The sequence below is a fragment of the Lipotes vexillifer genome, unplaced genomic scaffold (assembly GCF_000442215.2).
Source record: "Lipotes vexillifer unplaced genomic scaffold, Lipotes_vexillifer_v1.1 scaffold963, whole genome shotgun sequence".
Lineage (NCBI taxonomy): Eukaryota > Metazoa > Chordata > Mammalia > Artiodactyla > Lipotidae > Lipotes > Lipotes vexillifer.
In genome coordinates this window covers 799,856-818,670 of record NW_006780023.1, presented here as the reverse complement: position 1 = coordinate 818,670, position 18,815 = coordinate 799,856, and the positions used below count along the sequence as shown (strand labels likewise).

The 18,815-nt window shown below is 39.5% G+C and overlaps 2 protein-coding genes across 2 annotated transcripts in view; one reads left to right on the top strand and one right to left on the bottom strand.

The window, feature by feature from the left end:
* The first annotated feature begins 5,197 nt into the window (after nt 1-5,197).
* CMSS1 (cms1 ribosomal small subunit homolog) overlaps nt 5,198-18,815 on the top strand; it is a 392,477-nt gene continuing 378,859 nt past the window's right edge. The window contains exon 1 of the mRNA XM_007453207.1: nt 5,198-5,408. Within this exon, the coding sequence (XP_007453269.1) occupies nt 5,345-5,408 (64 nt within the window). The 5' untranslated portion in view covers nt 5,198-5,344. The remainder of the gene's footprint in view (nt 5,409-18,815) is intronic.
* Nucleotides 17,250-18,815, bottom strand: part of FILIP1L (filamin A interacting protein 1 like) — a 119,620-nt gene continuing 118,054 nt past the window's right edge. Inside the window, exon 5 of the mRNA XM_007453203.1 lies at nt 17,250-17,429. Within this exon, the coding sequence (XP_007453265.1) occupies nt 17,250-17,429 (180 nt within the window). The remainder of the gene's footprint in view (nt 17,430-18,815) is intronic.

Here is an 18,815-nt window from a genome sequence, read left to right as displayed (position 1 = left end):
CTCTGAAAAATGGCCATAGTTTCCTTTGGAAAAGGTATGAGTACATATTGTATATACTGGTTGTGTTGCAGAGAACTTCCTCAGGGGGATCCAGATTCCCTTTAATCAATGGATTCTTGAGTTTGAGAATTGGCTCATATCTGGAAACATGTCCAAAGATCATGCTTTTCCATTTTGGCAGTCAAAAATCTGCCTTCTGCTTACCAGCTCTTGATTTTTTTGTTGTTGCTATATAAGTCAATCAATACTCTCATTAGCTTTCTATCTTGCCCCTAGGAACTCATGGTCTGTGGAACACCACAGATCCCCTACATTTCAAGGACCCCTGACCACTGATTAAATTCACTTTGCTTCTGATGGTTCAGTGCTGCCAACTGCTTTCACTATTCTGGAATTCTATCATACTCACGAACACTCGGGCATCTCCTACTGTCACCTCTGGCCTACACAGGACAGTCACCATTGAGTCTCTCACCTAAGTCAGTGCCCACACACTACTGCAATCTTATGGTGAAAGAATTGTCCTCTGGGCCCTCCCAGGGAACAGAGTCAGCTGGTAGGTTCTCTGGCCTCACATAATAAATCCATTCTAAAGTCCACCGCTGAGTCTCCTGACCCTTTCCTTATAATCTGCCAAGACAGTCCCTATGTCTCCATCTCATTTACTATAGGTTACCATTGTGTCTAAGTTTTAAGACGCCATCCCCACAGGATGTTAGGACTTCACAGGACATTAAATCATTGGCCACTGGGGGGTGTCTCCATATCAATAACCTCTCTCTTACCCAGCTTCACACACTGCTGGTCCAATACTCTCAAGATCCATTACCTTAAGAAATTCGTGGTTCCTGTTGAATGTATCATATATATATATACACACACACATACACACACATACAGATATATGCGTATATATACATACACACATATATATACATACACACATATATATACATACACACACACACACACATATATATATATATACATATATACCTGTAGTCTTTCTTGTAAATAAATAATTTTCTCCTATAATAGGGGCTGTACTTTTCACTCTGTCTATGCTGAGAACTAACTCTAGTTATTGGTGAAGAAGCAATGAGAGGAGGTGAGGGCTCAAACATCATCTTGTGAGGCAACTGACTACAGTGAGGCCTTGAATGGTCTCCAGGTTATAAGAGGCTATTTTCCTCCAGCAAGGGAGAAAGGGCCAGTTCTGTCAGCCCAGAAGGCTCAAGAATCTGGAAGTTCAGGAACCTCAAGGACATCTACCCAAATGTCTCCATCTCAGTCTCAGAGTCCCTCTCCTTTCCTTTGAGGACTTGACTTGACCATAGGTAACATATCAGTCTGTGCAGTCAATCTCTTTGTAGCTCTGCTACCCTTTTGATCAAATTCTGACCTGAATTTATAGCACAGTATGGTCTCTGGTTGCAGAAGGGCCTCTTTTAAGCACTGCTAGGAAGGACTTCTGGTTTTCTCAGCATATTCGGAATTGATAATAACCAGCCAACTCCACAATCTTTAAAATTACAATTGCCCCATATATTTCAAGTGTTAAAGCTATTGCACAAGCCAGCATTTCCCCTTCCACCTGTACGTCATTCTAATCTACCACAGGTGAGTGATTGTGTTTTAGTTATTGTGATGTTACAGTATACCAGAAGTTTTTACCATTCTTCTTATCACTACTAATTATGTCCTTGTTACCATCTGATCAGTGAGTAGATTCCCAAGTTTTATATTGAGGGTCTGCTTTCTAGGGTATTTCCAGTACCAACTGTCTTAATTTAGGTTGCTTCTAAAGCAGACCTTGAGACTAGCACTTGGGTGCAGGTATATTATTTGGGAGGTGATCTCAGGAAGCACAAGTGAGAGACTGGGGAAAGGAGACATGAAAAACAGAAAAGGCAATAAAGTGTCCATCTGGGGACCCTTTAAAAAACTGTGCGAGACATATTTCAGAATTGTGCCACCAAAGGACAGAGAATCTGGAGCATTATCTACGAACACCTGTTCCCTTTTGGTTGAGAGTTGCCCTTGGGAGCATTAACTGCATTGATTCTTGGGCTGAGCAAGCTCCCATGGTGCCAGAGAAGCAGACAGTAGGGATGTTCAGGGAGAGAAGTTGTCAGCATGATGGAAATAGTCTACCACAGCTACAAAGAAGCTCAGATATGGGCCAAGGGAAAATGGAGCAGGGCATCAATAGTATTGCTTCAAAGTCATAATGGAAGAAGACGACAGTATGATTAAAAGGGCATTGTCTCTGCCCCCTGGTTCCTGACACAGAACTCCTAAATTCCTTGGAATTTCCTGAGTGGTAGGAGTCTTTTTTTCTAATAAGGTGTCACTTGGTGGGCTTCTGGACAGGGGCTGGTCACCAGAAACACCAAGCCATGATTAAAAGCTTGGAACTTTCAGCTCACTCCCCATCCTCCAAGAAGGGCAGAGGGGCTGGAGACAGATAATGATGAATCATGCCTATATAAAGAAGCCTCCATAAAAATTCCAAAAGTATAGGGTTCAGAGAGCTTCCAGGCTGGTGAACAGATCCATACGCCAGGAATGCGACACTCCAACTCCACGGAAACAGAAGTTTCTGTGATTGGGACCCTTCTGTACCTTACTCTATGCATCTCTTCATCTTGCTGTTCATCTGTATTCTTTATATAATAAACTGGTAAATATAAGTATTTCTCTGAGTTCTATAAACTATTCTAGTAAACGACTGAACCCAAGGAGGGAGTCCATGAGAACCTCTGATTTATAGCTGGTAGGTCAGAAGCATAGGTGACAACTAGGGACTTGTGACTGGCATCTGAGGTGGTTGGAATCCAGGGCCAACAGGAAGACTGATCCTGGGATAAGATCAGGACAGTGGGAAAGTGAACTCACATGGGAAAGTAGTAAGACTGTCTGGCAGCTTTGAATGTCATTTGAGATAAAGGGTCATTATTTGGAATTCTTAATGAGTTCTTAATGAATAGCACTTAACTTTAATGAAAATTTCTCTTTTGTGTAAGTGGATCTTTTCTCTTATATTTTAAATTATACAAATAATGTGTTATTTGATACCACAGAAATATATGTAACATACCTATAAGTTATAAAGCATAATACTTAAATGCACATCCACTCTACCTGAATTAGAACTTTGCCAATAATTTACATTTACCTTTGTTCTTCCTAATCCCATCTCCCTGACCACTCCCCTCCCCCACCAATCCATATCCTTTTTTTTTTTTTTTTTTTTTTGCCTCACCACACTGTGAGGCTTGTGAGACGCTAGTTCCCCGACCAGGGATGAACCTGGGCCCTCCGCAGTGAGAGCATGGAAACCTAATCACTGGACCACCAGGGAATTCCCCCATCCTGAATTTCGTGCTTACCAGTCTCTAACCTTAAAATCACATATGAATTTTTTTGCCTGAAATTTTTTTAGTTTTCTTTGTATCTGAACTTTACAAAATGGTATCTGAGACTTGGCTTTTTTATTTTTATTTTTTTATTTTTATTTTTTGCTTGGCTTTTTAAAATTAACCATTATATTTCCGAAGTATATCCATGTTATTATGTATGTTCATTCATTTACTCTGCTTAATTGTGCGGTTATATTGTAATTTAGTTATCCATTTTCCTATATAAAACATTTGGGTTGTTTCCACATTTTTGCTATTATTAACAGTGCTGCTGTGAATATTCTTTTATAATTTCCTGGTACACATATGCAAGAGTTTCCCAAATGTATATAGTTAGGAGTGGAAATTGCTGGATCATAAGGTGTGTATGTTGACCTTTACAAGATTTTGCCATATTGCTTTTCTAAGTGGTTATACCAATTTACACTCACAGCAATAATGTTTAAGAGTTCCCATTGACACACATGTTCTCCAGAATTTGGTACTGCCAGACTTCTTAATTTTGTCAATTTACTGAATGAAAAACAGTATCTCATTGTAGTCTTTTTTGTATTTCTCAGATTAATAATGAGACAGAACATCTTTTCATATGCTTATTGGTCATGGCACTACCTCCTCCTCATTGGTATTTCTTATCTAACTTTTCAGTCAACCACCATAATTTCTGCCATCTACATTTCCTCATGAAAGACACATTACTTTCGATGATTACAGATTATTTTACATTTGGCATATTTATATAGCTAATATCTTCCCTTTTAGAGCCTTTAGGACATACTGATAAAATCTAATCAGTAATGCATTTATAAGCCACCTATTAGTTGGGTGGGTTTTGGATAATTTTCACATGTGGCTAATCTTATCCTCATCAGATTAAGAGTCCCGGTTGTTTCTGAGAATGTATCCTCATCATTAGTTTAGACCTTCATCCTTACAAGTTGTAGCTCCTCTACTTGAGTTGGTGAAATCTGGAAGGCGGGATCGTATCTTACTCATCTTTAAACCAGTATTCCAATTACAGTGACAGGCACATCACGTGTATTTAATGCATTTTCGTATGATTTTCACCTCATGACTCTCCTGAAAAGTATCGTCCACACAGTTTACAGCTGGCCCCAGCCCTCGGCGCCCGGCGGGTTTTCCCTGCCCACCTTTGCCACTTGAGGGAGTGAGACAAGCACCGTAGGTCGCTTACCTTCTTCTTCCCTTGTTTCACAAAACCGGGTGTGGGGGGGCGCGCAGTCGAAGAGAGTGCGGGGAAGTCGACTCTAAACTCTCCGTACTTCTCGGGTCTGTCCATTGGCAAGCCCTTCTGGACCAGTCAACATTTACTTTCCTCATATCGTATAAAAAGAGCAGTACCCTCATCTACAAGAAAGGTCCAAAATTCATGGTCATGACTTGTGCACGTTTTTTTAAAAGAGCAAACTGTAAAAACATACCGACGCCCAAACATTAACACACAGACAAAAACACACCCACGTGCTATGTCTTCTCCCGCGACTCAAGGCCTTTGAAACTGAACAGAGGAAAACTGTCTTAGCATTCCGTCTCCCACTTTCGACAATATCTATTCGGGAAAAATAAAACCTAAACAAAATGTTTTAAAGGTAGCACTTAAAAAAATGATACCCTCTTTCTGCTTACGTGTCTTCCTTTCTTTCGGCTTTTGTGGAGGTTTACTTTAAGTCTCCAGACTGATCCTGCCCATCCGCACTGGTGTAGAAACTGCGAACAGTTGGACGCAGCTGCCGGGGAGGCGAGGCGGAGGTTATGACGTCATCGCCGCGGGGCGGAGGCGACAGTGTCTGAGGAGAGGCTGAGCGTGCTGCGACGCCGGCAGCAGGGCTCTGAAGCAGCGCGAGTCCCGGGTAGCGCCCGCTCCTCCCTGGTGGTCGGGCCACGTCGAGTCCCGCGTGGAGATGGCAGACGATCTTGGAGACGAGTGGTGGAAGACCCAGCCGGCAGGAGCAGCCAGCAGCCCAGGTACCCACTCTGCCCGCGCTCCTGCGGGGCCTCCCCCACCCCACAGCCTTCCGTGCGCCTCAGCCCGGGCCGGCGCTGCCTCTGGCGGTAGCCGCGCTCTGCCTCACGGTGGTGCACACCGCCGTGGGGTGCACGCGAGCGTCGCGGAGCAAGTGAAGCAAGAGATATACTAACGCGTGAAACAGACAAGTGTGACAGTAACTCATACCTGCCCTCTAGTCAGGAAGGACCCTTTTCCAAGCTGTTTTTTGTCCTTATTTCTTAACAGATAAGACAGTTTTCGCGGAGACAGGGAGTTTGGGCTTAGCGGTTAAGGGTTAACTCCTGGGTTAGGTTCAGACTGCTTCTGTTCAAATCGCGACTCCAGCCTTTTAATACTGTTTAGCTTCCTTTTCCTCATCTGTAAAATAAGCGTAATAATGCCAATTTCATAAGATTGTCGTGAAGATAATACAAATGATTCACTTTAGCACAGTGCTTGGTACATAAAATGTGAGCAGTAAATAAAAGCTTTAGTTTTTCTTGCTATCGTTAGCAGCAGCAGCATCATATCATCATCATATCGTTTGGACTTTTAGAGCCTGAAGGAGACTTGGAGATCCGCTTGGATTCACCCATTTGACAGATGAGGAACATGAAACCTAAAGATATCAAATAACATGACAAGTTCACATAGCTAGTTGGTGTCAGAAACTAGAGTAGAATTTAGTTAACACAGTTCAGACCATGTTTATTATGCTACGTGTACCTACTGCCAATGCAGTGAATATTTCATCCTTGAGTAGATAGTGTTAAATAACTCCTCACCACAGGCTCGCCTTGAACTTTTCAAGTCTCATGGCTTAATATACAATTGTTTTTTTAAAATCAGTCTTCAGAATCTGCCTCTCTTCTCTAGTAGATTCTAAGATTTTTTTACGGTAAAACCAAAGCCTGATTCATGTCTGTAGAGTCCACAGGACCCTGCACATGATTGACAGTTGATACATATTTGCTGCAATCATTAATATTGAAATGTGAGTTGATAAATAGCCATTGAAAACAACGAACATTGTTTCAATGCTATACTACAGCATTGTTTCCAGAGGGCAGGCTTCAGATACAAACAGAGCAGATGGCATTTTTCAAAAGGTTGCCAGTATAATACTTCATTGATTCAACTTCTGACTCTTTTGAGGCTTTGTTTTTAGCAAATGTATGCTTGTGCTTGAAGGCACAAATACCTTTTTTTGCAGGCTGTGGTATTTCACGTTTCCTTTAATAGCCCCTGCCCCCCATAACTGAGGTGTTAAAAACTATATTTTATGGTATGATTCAAGGATAAACGCCAATTAAGAAACAGTCAAAAATTTTTTGAGTGGTGAAGGGGATCTTAATTTTTGGTTCTAGTCCTGATTCTTGCCCTCACCAGCTATGTGTCTCTCAAGTTAGTCACCCTTTGGAAACAAAGAAATTAACATGTATTGAGTATCTACTATGTGCCAGATGTTTTCATAAATATGAATTCATTTAATCTTCATAACATTCTTAAAGGGTAAGCGTTTTAATTTAATCTTCATAACATGCCTAAAAGGTAAGCATTACCTTCTTATTTAAATGAGAAGCAGAAAAGTTAATTGTTCTTAGGAACACACAGCAAGGGAGAGATCTGGGAAGAGGTTAGTCAAGAGCACCTGACTTTCAAAGTCACACTTTTCCCACTATTTCTGTGTGGCTTCTCTGGTCCTCAGTGTCATAGTCTGTGAAGTGAGGGATCCTTAGAGATCATCTTTTTAAGGGTTTTACCAACGAAGAGTTTTAAACGTTGAATCTAGTTAGAACTATAAAGTGCTACAGCCTCTTTCATCTAAGTTGCCAGGATTCCCATCAAGATATGTTGGAGTCCCTAGGATCACCCCACTTCTTAGGTTCCTTCTAGCTGTAAGATTGAGGTTTGAAAATTGCTAACATTAAATTTATCAATGGCCTTTGCTTTGTTAACTGCTTTGAAGATAGGTGAGTGTATAAGCTTCCTTGAGATCTGCTTGACTGATTATTTACCAGTGATTTGTTTAAATAATCTGAATAATGTTTCTAATTCAGAAGAAATCACAGCTGCACCAATTCAGGTTTTCTGATCCTACCTATGTTAATAGAGAAAGATCAGCCTAAAATATGTGAATTATATATTGTTTTGAAAGTCAGAGGAGAAATAGTGCCTTAAGTCAGAGAAAGGAAAGATAGTTGTAGTAATGCCGTTACTCCTGTCGTGTGTCATGCTACTTGCCTATAAAAGTAAACATCTTTCCTTATCACCTGTTTCCAGTTAGTGCTTATGGTGGTGAGGTGATGGAGCATTTAGTCATTTATTCAACAGTCTACATCTATCTACAACAAAGGCTTAACACCTGTGGTTATGAATTCTTGTGCACGTTTTCTAAGAGTAAACTGTACAAACACACAGATGCCCAAGCACCGACACACTGTGTATGATATTTATCCAGCTATCTATTGTCAAGGAATTGAACTATGTTTTTGCGGTTTTCATGACTTCTTAGATGAGGTATGTAACTCAGAGACCCTTACTAAAGCTCTCGATCTACATATGACTCTTGTTGCATACATCTTATGGCTTTTCAAAACCTTTCGTTTTTCTACAGGCATTCCTTATTTTATTGCACTTCAATTTATTGTGCTTCACAGATACTGCATTTTTTTTTAAACAAGTAAAGGTTTGTTGTGACTCTGCATTGGTTAGCACTTTTTAGCAATAAATTATTTTTTAAGTAAGGTATGCACTCTTTTTATATGTAATGCTATTGCATAATTAATAGAGTACAGTATAGTGAAACATAACTTTTATATGCACTGGGAAACCAAAAAATTCATGACTTGCTTTATTGTGATACTCATTTTATTGTGTCTGGAACTGAACCTAAGTATCTCCGAGGTATGCCTGTATTAGAATCCTGCATTGTACTGGAGTCCAACATGGTACCTGGCACTTAGTTGGTGTTTGGTAGATATTAACTGAATTAGTGAATGCATTTTACAGGACTTTTGGTGATAGTATACACAGGTAGATATATAATTTCTCATCCAGTCTAGACACTTTTGAGAGCAGAAGGCCATGCTCTTAGAATTTTGCTGGAGCAGTCCACTTGAGATGTCTGGTCACCCTGTTGGTGTCATTATTGGTGGTGATTGGAGTCATGGCCCAGGGTAAGACAACTGAGAATTTCCTCTGCTGAGGTGTGTACAGCACAGTATGCCTCAGGCAACAGAGCCTAGGAATCATCTAATGATATCTAATATATCGTTTCACTTCATTTCACTTATTTCCTTATTCCCTACCTACCTTAAGAAATTATTTGATAATAATATATAATACTGCATGTATGGTAGTAAACAATACATGCAGTAGAATCATAATTGCAAAACATTAGTGCTAATGCACCAGGTGCAATGCCTGAGATTTCATGTAGTTGACCAAACTGGGCAGTATCTCAGTGTGAAGCTGAATGTTTATTCACGTCATGGTTTTCGTGACTTATGGAGCAGAGCCGAGAGTTTCTGCTGTTGGAAGTGGTCAGTTGGTCATTCACTTACTAAAGAGAACACCGATTGTTTTCCCTTTTTATTCCAATAATATGCCTATTAAATTACCAAGTCAAGTGTCCAGTAAGCAGCTGGGTATAGAGTCTGGAGCTCCAGGGTTGGAGCTGGAGATAACTAATTTAGGAATTACCGGCACATATATAGCTTACTTTTTTTATATATAAATTTATTTATTTTATTTATTTATTTTTGGCTGCGTTGGGTCTTCGTTGCTGCACATGGGCTTTCTCTAGTTGCGGTGAGTAGGGGCTACTCTTCATTGCTGTGCGCAGGCTTCTCATCGTGGTGGCTTCTCTTGCTATGGAGCACGGGCTCCAGGCGTGTGGGCTTCAGTAGTTGTGGCTTGTGGGCTCTAGAGCTCGGGCTCTAGAGCATGGGCTCTAGAGCACAGGCTCAGTAGTTGCAGCGCATGGGCTTAGTTGCTCCGCGGCATGTGGGATCTTCCCGTGTCCCCTGCATTGGCAGGTGGATTCTTAAACGCTGTGCCACCAGGGAAGTCCCTATAGCTTACTTTTAAAGAGGATGTTTTTAGCAATCTGCAAAACTCTTTGCTTCCACTTCTTTTGAGCAGGGTTTTTCATATGCTCCCCTAGCTTATTCTGAATCTTTGACGCCATCTCTTACCAAGCATCTAACTAGAAAACTGAAGTGTGAAGACACTTCTGTGTGCAGTGCCCGGAAATTGCAGGTAACAATACTAATTTGCATTTGTTAAGTGGTCACTCTGTGCCAGATACTTTTTTGATTGCTTTACATGTACTGGTTCATTTAATCTTTATAAGTATACCATGATGTAGGTACAGTTATCTCCATTTTTTAGATGAGGAAATTGAGGCACCATGTGGTTTAGTGATTTGCCCACTATTCAGTTGGTAAGTAGAGAGGCTGAGATTCATAGACAGGCAGTCAGAAACCAGTCTGTGTATTTAAATTTCTCCAAGTTAATTATTCTAATTATCAATGATAAGCATCTCATCTCTAAAATAATAATCCTTTATCAGTTTAAAGAGGCTCATAGTTTATAAACCTTTTGTTTAGATACATCATTGTTATTAAATTGTCTATTAACTCTTAGTCTCCCAAAGTGTACTCTTCTAAAGAACGCTGATTACTCTGAGATACAAATAAGCAGGTTGTACCATTGGACTTTGAGAACAGTCTCTTCCCAGGAACTCATACTTGGTCCTAGAGCTCAAGGCTCACATACCTGGCTGTCTTCTTGATGTCTATACTTATTTGATGAGAATGTCAAATGTAAATGAGGCCCAACTCCTGAATTTTTCTCCAAATCTGCTTTTTCTCCAGACTTCCCTATCTCAGTAAATTAAATCACCAACTGCCCAATTTCACAAAGGCCTAGGCATGTTCTGATTTATTCATTTATTTACTTCCTTCACCCTTTACATCTGATCTATCAAGTCTTGTCTCTGCCTCCAAAACATATCCTGAAACTTTTTTCCTTTTTTATTTTTGCTTGTTTGTTTTTTTGTTTACGCCATCAGAGTACATGCTGCCATCCTCTTGCCTAAACCTCTGCAGTAAACTTCTAACAGGGCTCCCAATTTCCATCTTGTCCCTCTGTGCTTCAGTCAGCTCTAGAGCTCGGGCTCTAGAGCATGGGCTCTAGAGCACAGGCTCAGTAGTTGCAGCGCATGGGCTTAGTTGCTCCGCGGCATGTGGGATCTTCCCGTGTCCCCTGCATTGGCAGGTGGATTCTTAAACGCTGTGCCACCAGGGAAGTCCCTATAGCTTACTTTTAAAGAGGATGTTTTTAGCAATCTGCAAAACTCTTTGCTTCCACTTCTTTTGAGCAGGGTTTTTCATATGCTCCCCTAGCTTATTCTGAATCTTTGACGCCATCTCTTACCAAGCATCTAACTAGAAAACTGAAGTGTGAAGACACTTCTGTGTGCAGTGCCCGGAAATTGCAGGTAACAATACTAATTTGCATTTGTTAAGTGGTCACTCTGTGCCAGATACTTTTTTGATTGCTTTACATGTACTGGTTCATTTAATCTTTATAAGTATACCATGATGTAGGTACAGTTATCTCCATTTTTTAGATGAGGAAATTGAGGCACCATGTGGTTTAGTGATTTGCCCACTATTCAGTTGGTAAGTAGAGAGGCTGAGATTCATAGACAGGCAGTCAGAAACCAGTCTGTGTATTTAAATTTCTCCAAGTTAATTATTCTAATTATCAATGATAAGCATCTCATCTCTAAAATAATAATCCTTTATCAGTTTAAAGAGGCTCATAGTTTATAAACCTTTTGTTTAGATACATCATTGTTATTAAATTGTCTATTAACTCTTAGTCTCCCAAAGTGTACTCTTCTAAAGAACGCTGATTACTCTGAGATACAAATAAGCAGGTTGTACCATTGGACTTTGAGAACAGTCTCTTCCCAGGAACTCATACTTGGTCCTAGAGCTCAAGGCTCACATACCTGGCTGTCTTCTTGATGTCTATACTTATTTGATGAGAATGTCAAATGTAAATGAGGCCCAACTCCTGAATTTTTCTCCAAATCTGCTTTTTCTCCAGACTTCCCTATCTCAGTAAATTAAATCACCAACTGCCCAATTTCACAAAGGCCTAGGCATGTTCTGATTTATTCATTTATTTACTTCCTTCACCCTTTACATCTGATCTATCAAGTCTTGTCTCTGCCTCCAAAACATATCCTGAAACTTTTTTCCTTTTTTATTTTTGCTTGTTTGTTTTTTTGTTTACGCCATCAGAGTACATGCTGCCATCCTCTTGCCTAAACCTCTGCAGTAAACTTCTAACAGGGCTCCCAATTTCCATCTTGTCCCTCTGTGCTTCAGTCAGCAGACAAATTGATCGATCAGATCACATTTCTGCTTAAACCTGTCACTGGCTTCCCTCCAACGCACAGAATAAAACCTAGATTGCTTACCATGGTTGGTATCTGCTGGAACTTACTGACTCCCCTCTAGTTTATGCTGTCCCAGCCACACCAGCCTTCATTGGGTGCCTCAACAGGCCAAGCTCATTCTGTCTTAGCCCTTTGCAGTAGCTGTTCCTTTTCCTTTCTGGGCTGTCCTTCTGAATTTTGAATGGTTGGCCTTTTCTTGACATTAAGACCTAAGTTCAAACACACCTAAGTTCCTGTTCAGCAAGTGTAGAGTAGCTATCTACTTACATTATCATGTTGCAGTAATTCTCATCAGAGCACTTATCACCAGCTATTATTTTCCTTATTAAATTATTACAGTCTCCCCACACTAGTATGTAAGCACCATATGAGCAGAGATTTGTTTATCTTGTTCTTTGCTGTATCCTTTGGGCCTATAGTAGTATCTGGGTACTTAGAAGGCACTCATTAAGGATTTATTCATTAAGTAATTAATTGTTAATATTTCACAGCCACATCTTGGAGACTTTAACATAGGACTTCTGCGTCTAAAGAAACTTGGTCCACTGGAAGAGTTGTCAAAATCCTGCTTAGGCTTTTGACGGACTTGGCAGATGTTGCTTTTCTCTTTCTAAAAATACATTAGAAATCTGTGTTTTATAACTGTGTCTACTATCATTTTATTCTAACCATATTTGGGTTTAGTTTTGAAATTATATATTTGAAAGAACAGCAGACTTTTGCTTTGTAAATGAGCTGATAATTCCTACTGGTGACAGCTTTTGTCACCTAGAATCAGTGTGATCATTTTGTTTGAGATTGCTGATGTAAGCATTGTAAATATTTTTGTTGTAATATCATTTTATCCTTAAAAAATCACATCACTTTATCTATGCTGAATTCCTTCTGGAAACGGTGAAGTTGGGGAACACCTTGGATTTTTTAAACCTGAATAACTTAAGTTTTGGGTTTTTTTTTTTCCTTTTTCACACCAGAGTTTTCTTTTCTCACATCTGTAGGCAGCCATGAGTAGTAGATGTTGTAAAGCATTGCCTCTACATATAAAATTCAGACTTGGAATATTTACAGTAGTTGTTGATAACATACAACAGAGGATCAACTTCAGAGCATGTTGTTTTCAAAATCATTTATTGAACTCTCATGCTTGGCTCTCTTTTAAACATTGTAATGGAGTTAGAGGGAAAAACATAATCTGTTTAGGGGCTTTATACATTGATGTGGTTCCTCAAAATGCAAATGATATTCTTTTAAGACAGATGCTTAAGGGCAAAAAACGGGTAGGATAAATTTTAAAAGGTGAGAGGAAGGAAAGAGGAGAGGGAACATTTTTGTTCTGTACTTGAAGACTGTGTAACAAAGACCAAGTTTTACTTTACTGTATACAATTTCTATAATTCTTGCAAATGATTAAACAAGTGGTTCTTGACAACAATTATGAACGTTTAAAGGTACAAATTTACACATCTTTCTCTAAATAGCATGTACAGTAGCTCTGCTGTCTTAGAAAATACCAGGAATTTGGAAGGCCTAGAAATAGTTCCATTTCCCCCTCAGATTCAACATTAACACATTACATTATTTTGTGGCACAAATCTTTTCTCATCTGATGTTCTTTAGTTGAACACTTTAGGGCTTTCATAGAAGTATACATTTTACTAAATATCTCACAAACAGCTTGAAATATAGTTTCCCCATTTTCATCAGCTTTCATAGAATTCTTAATTGCATTCTTAAAGTGCTAGCATTGCTTTTAAAAATTAGTTGGTTAAGGGGCTTCTCTGGTGGCGCAGTGGTTGAGAGTCTGCCTGCCAATGCAGGGGACACGGGTTCATGCCCCGGTCCGGGGGGATATCACATGCCGCGGAGCGGCTGGGCCTGTGAGCCATGGCTGCTGGGCCTGCGCGTCCGGAGCCTGTGCTCCGCAGCGGGAAAAGCCGCGGCAGTGAGAGGCCCGTGTACCAAAAAAAAAAAAAAAAAAAAATTAGTTGATTAAGTTCTTAAGCTCTTGAGCTCCTTGTTAGTCTAGTTCACCCTAGACCAGAGGTCAGGAAACTTTTTTTGTAAAAGGCCAGATAGTAAATATTTTAGGCTTTGTTGGCCACTGTCACAGCTACTCAACACTGCTATTGTAGCATAAGAAATGATCAGATAATATGTAAACAAATGTATGTGGCTGTGTTCCAATAGAACTTTATCTATAGACAATGGAATTTGAATTTCATGTAATTTTCACATTGCACAAAATATTCTTCTTTTGATTTTTTTTTTCTATTTAAAGATGTAAAAACTACTCTTAACTTGCAGGACATACAAAAAGACAGTGGACTGAATTTGGCCTGTGGGGTCTTTACATTTATAAACCCCTGCCCCAGACTCAGTGTCAGACCCCAAGAGTTATGTCACATGTCCTCAAAAGCAGGAATTTGAAACACGTCCCAGAGAGAATCACTCCATTACATCAGTTACTCCATTACTCAGTCCAGAATTATCAGTTATGTGTGAGATCAGTCACTTTCCTGTTACAATCAGATACTTTATTCTACAAAATTGCAAGGAGATTAGTTCAGAAATCATTGAAGCTAAATAAATGAACAGCTGAGGAAAGACTCCAGCATACAAAATCATACAAAAATTAAAATTTTTGTTACAATTTGAATGTGTTTTTGCTCACTTGGATTTTTATCTGCTTCCTTTAAAAAATTTAACTTAATAAAATCACTATGGAATTATTAGGATAGCTTCTTTTATTTTTATCTTTGGAGGAATCACATTTCTGCAGAAACAGGATTATGGCTCAGGAGGCAGCATTCTTTATATTTTGGTTGTGTTATAGGTCAAACACCATTTTGTTGAACTTATCCCAGGTCTAAGTTGTTTATGCATTTTTATTGCACTACATATTGCTTTAAAATAAACATAGTTTTTGTTAGGATAGATTGTGTTATTTTAAAGACTTTAGTATCAATGGGATTAGAACTGTGTTACCATTTAAAGATAGGTTTCTGCTGCTTTCCATAGAAGTATAGCTATTTTCCTATCCTTTTTTTAGTTATTTGTACAATATCTTGTCTTTCTTATCTTGCTTGCTCTTGAACTTATGCCAGCTTGGCATGAAAATGTACTTTAGGGAGTCTCTTAACATAGCAGAAAACAATTTTGAAATCTCTAACGTAAAATATATTTTGTGTTCATCTTCAAGGTAAAACATTGCCAGGGTATTGAGTCTTTCTAGGAGTACTGTTGGTGCTTGTTTTTCCTGTTTTGTTTCATGGTTTTCTTCAGTCTATTTGGGTTCCACCCTAGGAGGTTCAGTGTTTTTTCTTTGCATTAGCATAATTATCAGTGTTGAATGTTACCCAGCATATCTGCTTTTCCCGACCCTATCATATACCATTGCGATCTCTTAGCACCTTTTCTCACTTATGTCTTGACTGAATGGCCCTTCTCTCCCTCATTCACTCATTCTCTGTTTGCTGAATATTACCTGCTAATGTCAGGCATAGCCCTAAGCCCCCTACACATTTTCCCACTGCACCATCTACCCGTTACTGCCCTGCACTTCCTTCTGAACTGTCTCTCTTGTATCATTTTCATGTCAGAGGGTCATCATCTTTTTTTGTAGTCCACTCCTTCTATTCTCTTACTGCTTTCATTTAACTTAGACTTTTCCACTTCTGGTTTTTAATTCACCCAACCTCCTCACCTTCTCCCTGTGCCATTTCCTGATCATCCCTCTCTTTGGCTTGTATAGCTCAATGCTACCCAGGCTTCCAGCTCCTTCTCCTCCTCCTTGAAATTGAAGTGGGTCCCAGGGACATTTGTATAGTGACATCAATGCATTGAATTGGGCTTGGCTGGATGAATGCGAAGAATGGCAGTTCCTTTGCTCCTGCTCTGCTGACTTCATCCCAGGACAGCCAGCTAAAGCACTGTCCTTAACCAGCAGGATTTCCTCCAGGATCATGCATCCAGTTCTTAGTGCTGAATCACAGAAAACCTTGGGTCGTGCTCTTCGTAGAATGTATTTATTTTTTCTGACTGAAGCTTTGTGAGATACAACTGTCTCCCATGTCAAAAAGGCCTTATTTGTCTTAAAATGTCATTGTGTTACTCTATCCACACTCAATTACAGACACATGTTTCCCTTGATTCAGTGAGTTTTTAGTGTGAAGAAAAGAACTACTTTAGTTTACTGCCAGGGAACTGAGCCCCACCTTGTAGATGACTGGTTGAATTCAGTTTTCGTAGTTGACGTACTCATGGATGATGAGAACTGGGAAGGACCTGAAGAATTATTCAGCTTTTCTGTTTTACATACTAGAAACTCAAGGCTTAGACTAATGAACACCAAGCTCAGTGTCAAATGAGTGAAAAAACTGGAATTGGAATTTGAGTCTCCTGACCCCAAGCTTTTTTTTGAACCAACTGAGTTTTCAATAGTGTTGATTCAGATGTGATTAAAGAATGTCCATTGAGATGATAAATTGTCTTTTTTTTTTAACATCCAAAACCGTGATTCATATCTCCCTAGAAGATCTTAGTATTAGTGACCTTTGACTCTCAGATGTCCTGATTACTATAGAAAGCAATGATACCAATCTAAAATGGTTTGCTTTACAAGCCTAGCAATGAGATTCCATGGTCTGTATATACAGGAGGGGCAATTTACTAGGGAAAGTGGGACAGAAGACTAAGTGCCAGCAGCCAAGTGTGCACACTACACCAGCATTTATCAGGTAGGCCACACAAAGGACGTGTTCGGCTGTTACTCATTTTTGTTGTTCATTTCTCCCTTGTAACTAAGAAGTACCACTTGTTTTTTTCCTCCTGGTCATAAAGAAGTCATATTTTTAGAATTTAAAGTATGATTTTAGTTGTCCTGCCATTTTGATGGAAATAATCTGACTTTCTTGAAGCAGATTAGGAATCCTTGATACCACATCTTCTTGGCAAAGTTCTGTGGAATGAATTACTTCTGGGTTCACCAGAAAACTTGTGAACTGTTCTAATGAATTCAGTCCTATTCCTGGCTAATGATAGTCCAACTTTGAGTTGGATTACAAGTAGGATGATGAGTTGGGAGGATTTGGGGTGTGTGTCTGGGCCTGTGATTGTGTGTATATGCAAATACATATATAGTTAAAGTAATTGCAGATGTCCTGCTCTTTCAGGATGATATTCACCAGGTCCAGCAACCTGTGAATGAACCAACCGTCTGTCTGTTTGCTGTTTCACCATTTCCTGGAGAGACGGCCCTTCATCTTTGTCCTTCCATACTAGTAACACCAGCTTTCCAGATATTTCTGTAGGTGAATGTATCCAGGCAGTACATTTGCATGACTTACCTTTTCCCTCCCATGTGGAAGAAAGTATTAGAGGTGACAGTCCTTATGATGTGTAGCTTCCCACAGCCAGTCTTATCCATAGGCCCTGGGAGAGCTTTAGGGGAAAGCTTAGCAATGCCTGTAGATTTTGGTTTAGGGATCCGTGTTGGGATTCTCTGCTTGCATACCTCCTTGATCTTGAATTAAACAGAAAAACAGAAGGTGGTTAATGGTACAGTTGGTGGAGAAACAGACATGTTCAGGACATAGAGTCAGCTTGGAGATTTTGGCTTCTTTGAAAACACTAGGTTCTAGGGACACATCAGACTGTCAGGTTGAAGAAAGAAAATTCAGTTAAACAATTCTGCCAACATGAGTTAAGTGTGTGCTGTGTGCAAGGCCCTCTAGTGTAGATAATGTTAGATACAAAGATAAATAGGTTATGTTTCTTGCTTTTTGGCAATCATAGCGTAGTGGGAGATAAACAAGAAAAGTGTCCCAAATTCATCTCAAAGGGTAATGAGATTGCCAGAGAAAGGTTAATTTCAACTGAGGGATCTAAGAGAGCCTCACTGAGAAAGTAACATTTGTCTTGGGCCTCCAAAGACTATGAGGATTTTTAACAGCAGGAATGGGAGAGCATTCCAGAGTAAAGGAATACTTTTGGCAATGTCCCTGGGGTAGGAAGTTGGATATAGTTGAGAAATGGAATGACTTTAAATTAGGTTGTATTTGAGAAGCAGAATGGGAATGTAGACTGGGGCTAGATAGGGAAAATTGTACCTGATTCTATAGACAGTGTGTGTGTAGTAGGGGGATAGTAAGGACTTAGGTTGGGGGGAGGCACATTATGGAGGTAGAATTGTATTAATATTTGTCCACAGTTAGCCTCTGAGGGTTGAGAGAGGAATCACGGATAGGTTGAGTGATCTGGACTGGGAAAGTGGGCTGTAGAGTGAAAGAGTCAAGACTTGATTTACTTCATATTTGCTTAGAAATATACTCTTATTTTCATTTATTTAGGAAAAATATTCTTGGATAAGAATACTTGTTGATAAAGAGATGGGAAAAGGTCTCAGCTAACTGTAATTCTCATTATAATCCACAATGATGATGATGATGATGATGATGATGATGATGATGATGATGATGATGATTTCCCCCTCTTTTTCTGGGTCGTCCTTTCCTTGCTGTGAGCTCAAAAATAGAAATCTTTTAAAAATGCATTGTAGTTTTCATCATAGATTCTAATACTGTTCTTGTGGAAACCCTTCTTATATTGTTTTTCATTCTATAGAAATTTGTTTCCACATTTTTATTGTACTGATAAAGTACAGTAAAGCCCCTTGGTCTCTTTATGTAAACATTCACTTATTTTAAATGCCCCCCTGTTATAGCAATCATACTTAGATTTTCAAATAAACACTACACAGAATTGGCTAAAAAATATGAGTCCTTCAATAAAGGATAAACTATATGGGGAATATGCTTTCTTTTGGTACAGTCTTCTCTATGCCTAGGCACTAGGAGCATTTTAGGCTTTAGTGTTCTTACTGACTTTTTTTTTTTTTTTTTTTTTTTTT